Genomic DNA, 6000 nt, shown 5'->3' with positions numbered 1-6000 from the left:
AGCTTTTCCATATAGCACTCTCTGATTGAAAAGATTGCTCTTAGGTCTCTTTTATATCTTGCCCCTCTCACCCTAAACCTATGCCCTCTAGTTCTGGACTTCTCCACGCTAGGGAAAAGACTTTGGTCCATTTATCCTATCCATGCCCCTCATGATTTTATAAACCTCTATAAGATCACCTCTCAGCCTCCGATGATCCAGGAAAGCCCAAGCCTATTCAGCCTCTCCCGATAGCTCAAATCCTCCAACCCTGGCAACATTCTTGTAAATCTTTTCTGAACCCTTTCAAGTTTCACAACATCTTTCCGATAGGAAGGAGACCAGAATTGTACGTAATATTCCAACAGTGACCTAATAAATGTCCTGTACAGCCGCAACATGACCTCCCAACTCCTGTACTCAATACTTTGACCAATAAAGGAAAGCATACGAAACACCTTCTTCACTATCCTATCTACTTGTAACTCCACTTTCAAGGAGCTATGAACTTGCACTCCAAGATCTTTTTGTTCGGCAACACTCCCTAGGACCTTACCATTAAGTGTATAAGTCCTACTAACATTTGCTTTCCCAAAATGCAGCACCTCACATTTACCTAAATTAAACTCCATCTGTCACTTCTCAGCCCATTGGCCCATCTGGTCAAGATCCCATTGTAATCTGAGTAACTTTCTTCGCTGTCCACTCCACCTCAAATTTTGGTGCCATCAGCAAACTTACTAACTATACCTCTTATGCTCACATCAAAATCATTTATGTAAATGATGAAAAGTAGAGAACCCAGCACCAATCCTTGTGACACTCCACTGGACACAGGCCTCCAGTCTGAAAAACAACCTTCCACACCACCACCACCATCTTCTACCTTTGACCCAGTTCTGTATCCAAATGGCTAGTTCTCCCTGTATTCCATGAGATCTAACCTTGCTCACAGTCTCCCATGGGGAACCCTGTTGAACGCCTTACTGAAGTCCATATAGATCACATCTACTGCTCTGTACTCATTTCATACTTGTCTTTGCATTCATTAAAGTATTAACACAGTTATGTGATTGCTGTAACAATGTTCGAAAAAGACAAGCTTTGTGTAAGCCATTTGACAGTTAACAAACATCAATTTGAAGGTCATGGAGAGGAATAAGAAAATGGACTTAAAAAGATATAAATTGTTGAAGTATTGGATCAGAAGTTGAGGAAGAAATGTGAAATCCAACCAGCACTTGGGTTGAGGTAGCTAGAATTATGCAATAAAGCAAATGGAACTTGAATCAGTAAGGCTAATAGTCAAAAAAAACACAACAAAAAAATGTGTAAATGTGGACTTTTTTTTAAGGAGTCAAAGGAAGAAGCAGAACAGAGAATGCTGGAGAATCTCAGCAGGTTCAGGCTACATTATTGAGACAGAAACAGAGTTAATGTTTCAAATCTGGTATGTCTCTTCTTTAGAACATGTTAATCTGGTAAACATTTGTCGCAGTGTTTTTTTTTGATGCAGGGGAAGCAAAAGGCTGCCCATCAGTCCGAATGAATTTGACAGCTTTAATTCATTTTTCATTGAGTTTCTTTTTTGAGATTGAGCCATCTTCCAGGCATACAAGCTGAACTTTAACTACTATACATAGGCAAGTTCAAATGCTAAACTCCTGTATAAAAATATAGTTTATTAAAGCTAACATTGAACAAAACAGTAACTTTATTCCAACAAACAGCAACAGTATAATGTGATAAATAATGGATCTTTTGTACAAATGAAAATACACTTAATGCAAGCAATACTCCCTTAATAAGTGCATCCTATACCCAATAATGAATTATAAAAGGAGGTGGGAATTATTTTCTTGATAATCAATTATTTTCAGATTGCAGCATTATAAGTAACCAAATGATGTTACAGCAGAATCTCTTCATAATATTATGGAAAATCCATGTAACAAATTCAGCTAAATTAAAGCAGATTAGATCATATAGGGAATGACCACAAGACCAAATGACAGAGGAGTGGAAGTAAGGCCATTCAGTCCATCGAGTCCACTCCGTCATTCAATCATGGCTGATGGGCATTTCAAAGCCACTTATCTCACTCTCCCCGTATCCCTTAGTTCCTTGTGAGATTAAGAATTTACCAATCTCTGCCTTCAAGACATTTAATATCCCGGCCTCCACTGCGCTCTGTGGCAATGAATTCCACAGGCCCACCACTCTCTGACAGAAGAAATGTCTCCTTTTTCCATTTTAAATTGATCCTCTCTAATTCTCAGGCTGTGCCCATAGGTCCTGGTATCCCTGCCTGGCGGAAGCAAATTACCAGCGTCCATCCTTTCTAAGCCATGCATTATCTTGTAAGTTTCTGTTAGATCTCACTATTATCTTATAAACTCTAATGTGTAGAATCCCAGGATCCTCAGCCATTCATCGTATGTTTGGCCTACCATTCCAAGGATCATCCATGTGAATCTTCACTGGACATGGTCCAGTGCCAGTATATCCTTCCTGAGGTGTGGGGCATGAATGGACAGTTGTTAAAGGAGGTCTCTAATGGAAGACTTAAACCCCCAAGAGAACTTACTAATTTAAATGCAAGTTTGGTCTTGCGGACTGATTCTCCACGCCAGCCCCTTTGATACTCAGCAGTTCTAGAAGGCAGCAAATGTAACAGTGGGCATTGTGTGCTCCATCTTCAAAACCAGCTGGACATGGACATAACCATGGACGCAAGTCACATGGAATGCCCTTAACCATGGCCTGCTACCTGAATCTGTTCATGACTACCTTTGGTAGAGCTGACAGCAGCCTCACCAGGAAGTTCTCCGAGTTGCTCTTCCCTCTCCATGTCAGGTGACCACAGAACTGGAGCATGGGGCTGAAGTGCAGGTTCAATTTGAGGAGAAACTGCCTGTGACCCTGAACGAGGAGCTGCAGCCTCACACACCCAAAATGAAGAGTTTGTGGACTCCTTAAGGTTGGGGAACTGTCCCTTGGAAAGTGCTGAAATTACTGAATGAGAGAGTGCCCTTCCGCCATGTATTCGACCAGTCAAATCAATATATTTCAGGTTGTTCTCCTCTAACACTGTGGTTATGCCCCAACAAAATCTCACTTAATATAAATAATGGGGCCGACTCAAAGTAGGGTTGGGGTAGATCAGCAAAAAACACTCACAATTGCTCAAAAATCACCCAAAGGTTTAACACGATATATAGCACAGCCTGAAAAGTTATCGAAACAGAAGTAAATAGAACACAGTACTTTGAAAAAATATTGTTAATGCAGGGAAAGAAGGTCACCATGGTATGTAAGGTAGACTCCCTCATTAAGCGAGCTGGATCACATTCTCTCCTTATGTTTAAAACTCTTCATAATATTTAGCTTCTCTTCCAGTGTTACAGACTTTGTGTTCATCACTGGCAATTTTACCACCAGGACACTTCTTGCAAACATCCTTGTCACTCTGCCCCTCCATTTTGCAAAATAAAAGGGATAATCTAGAAGTAGTGTACCTTTCACAGGAAGCTGCTCAATGTATCTCTCATAGAAAGTAGCAGCTGACATCAGTGCATACGCAAAACATGAAGATCAGTGCTGACCCCAGTGTGTGTGCAGAACGGAGCGCACGAAATGATCACCACTGGAATGATACTCGTTCTCAAAACTCCCATTCCATAATTCCTCAGCGATGTTATAAGTAAACCACACATCTCTGAGAACTACCTGTATTAAAATTCCTAAATTGAACAGTGCAGATATTAAAAAGACAATCGGTATCTGCATTTAAATTCATATTTATTTTAGATAGTTATAAAAGTCAGTTCGGTAAAGGTTTATAGGAGTGTGTTTTTCCAGTGTAGGGTAGGCAATGGGCTACATCCACATTCGACTGATTTGTGGACACAGCCCAGCATCTGGCTGGCTACACACACACACACACACACACTCACATACACACACACACACACACACACACACAACATGGAGCTTCACAGCAAGTAAGACCAGCAACTGTTACAGTTACCTCCAGCTCTGAAAGGCAATCCATCTCTCTCAGACGAAGCTGGAATTACATACAGGAGGAAGCTGCTGAATACCAGTGTGGTCACTGTAAATGAGGAAATCGAGAACTAGAGCCCAGAAAGGACTCTGGGCTAGAAGCCTCACTCATAGAGGTGGGCAGTGGATGGAAACCATGTTTCTGGAAGATCAGGCGTCCTCATGGAATACTTTTGAAGTGAGTAGGAGCAGGTATCCAGGAGGGTGAATACCACAAAGACCTGGCCACAATATTACAATAAGTTCAATGACCTCACACCGGGGGCTAATGTCAGTGCCTTTGCCCATCTTTGCCTGAATAAATAACTCACTCCTCATACTGAACAACGTATGACAATATCATCACTCATCCATGGCATTTGCGAGCACTTTAGACTCACAAAGAATATTTCCACGTTTCAACACATCCTCAGATACCTTCCAGAGATCCTAACTTCACACCTGCCTCTCCCTGTCTCCACATACCTCCAGCAGTGGCAGGCATAACACTTAAACACTCAAGAACCAACACCATTCAGGTCAAAGTAACCCATTTACTTGGCGCCACATTCAAAAATATTCATCCCACCACCACCAACACTGAATAGCAGCAGTGGTATTGTCCTCAAGATGCACTATGGAAATTCAATGAGAAATAAAAGTCATCTGAAGATCTTTAGACAGTATCTTCCAAGACCACAATCATTTAGAAGGACATGGGCAGAAAATTCATGACAACTCCAGTACCTGCAAGTTCCTCTCTAAACCACTGACATGGAAATATATTATTCTTTCAGTGTTGTTTTGTCAAAGTCCTGGGAATTGCTCCCTAACCTCATTGTGAGTCTACTTCCGGTACATGGACTACAGTAGCTCAAGAAGACAGCTCACTACCACCTTCTCAAGGGCAACTTGAGATGGCAATAAATGCTGGGCCAGTCAATGATGCCCATGCCTCACAGGTAAAAAAAACGTGAGGCAGGAAACCACACGAGGGATGTGGAGGCACCGTCACCTGATCTGACACTGCTACCAGCTCAGACATTGGGACTGACCATAACCGAAAGGTTCAACAGAATTGGGATCAGTACAAGGTAAGTTGCTGAGCAGGACTGGTGGACTTGAAACAGACTAGGGGAGGTCGCTTCAAGTGAACTAGCTCACTGCTTGGGAAGGTCACAGACGAGTTCTGTTGCTGAGAACTCTTACACTGAGAGGGCAGCATACAGAGAACATTGGTGAGATGCTCACTGAGACACTTAGTGTACTGGCCTCTTGGCATTGCCATGGTTTCTGGAGGATGCAGAGGACATTGTGCAGACGTCAGAGTCCATCTGTTCCACTGTGAACGTGGAGGCAAACTCCATGACAGAACTCACGGTCCCAGCTATACTTGAGAACTTCTTTGCAGCCTTCTCAGTACAACAGCTCAGGTGACATTAACCCACATGTAGAGAAGGGTAAACATTGTGCCGAGGAACCACCCTCTGGTTCCCCATGGAAGCAGAAAGATGGATGGAGCAGTGAGTCTGCATTCACCAACCTGCTGTACATAATCGCACCCCAACTGCACATTAATTGTACAGTAACATGTGTGAGTGAGAAAGCAGTGTGCATGTCTGTGTGGGTGGGATTAAGCATGTGTGTTTGTATTTGTTTGTTGACATGTATGCAAGTTGGTGTGAGTGTGTGCAAATCAGAAAGTATGTGTATATGGAAGATGTGTGTGTGAGAGTATCAGTGTGTGTCTGCGCACATATATGGAAGGTATTGTGTGTGCGTGTGAGAGAGAGAGAGAGTGTATGCACGTATGAGAGGAAGTGTGTGTGTTTGCTTAAGAAATTGTGTGTGCATGTGTGAAAGAGAGTCTGTGCAGGTGAGGTGCTATGTGTGTGGGAGATTGTGTGAGCAGGGGTATGGGGAGGTGCTGAATGATTGATCAGTTTGTGTGACATGCATAGATATTCAGTGGGCATG

At 42.5% G+C, this 6000-nt stretch overlaps 1 protein-coding gene across 1 annotated transcript in view; it reads right to left on the bottom strand.

Annotated features, from left to right (window-relative positions):
- Positions 1 to 5282: 5282 nt before the first annotated feature.
- Positions 5283 to 6000, bottom strand: part of LOC132820608 (NXPE family member 3-like) — a 91953-nt gene continuing 91235 nt past the window's right edge. Inside the window, exon 8 of the mRNA XM_060832812.1 lies at positions 5283 to 5435. Within this exon, the coding sequence (XP_060688795.1) occupies positions 5283 to 5435 (153 nt within the window). The remainder of the gene's footprint in view (positions 5436 to 6000) is intronic.

This window comes from Hemiscyllium ocellatum, chromosome 12, assembly GCF_020745735.1.
Source record: "Hemiscyllium ocellatum isolate sHemOce1 chromosome 12, sHemOce1.pat.X.cur, whole genome shotgun sequence".
Lineage (NCBI taxonomy): Eukaryota > Metazoa > Chordata > Chondrichthyes > Orectolobiformes > Hemiscylliidae > Hemiscyllium > Hemiscyllium ocellatum.
This window is presented reverse-complemented; position numbering and strand designations above follow the sequence as displayed.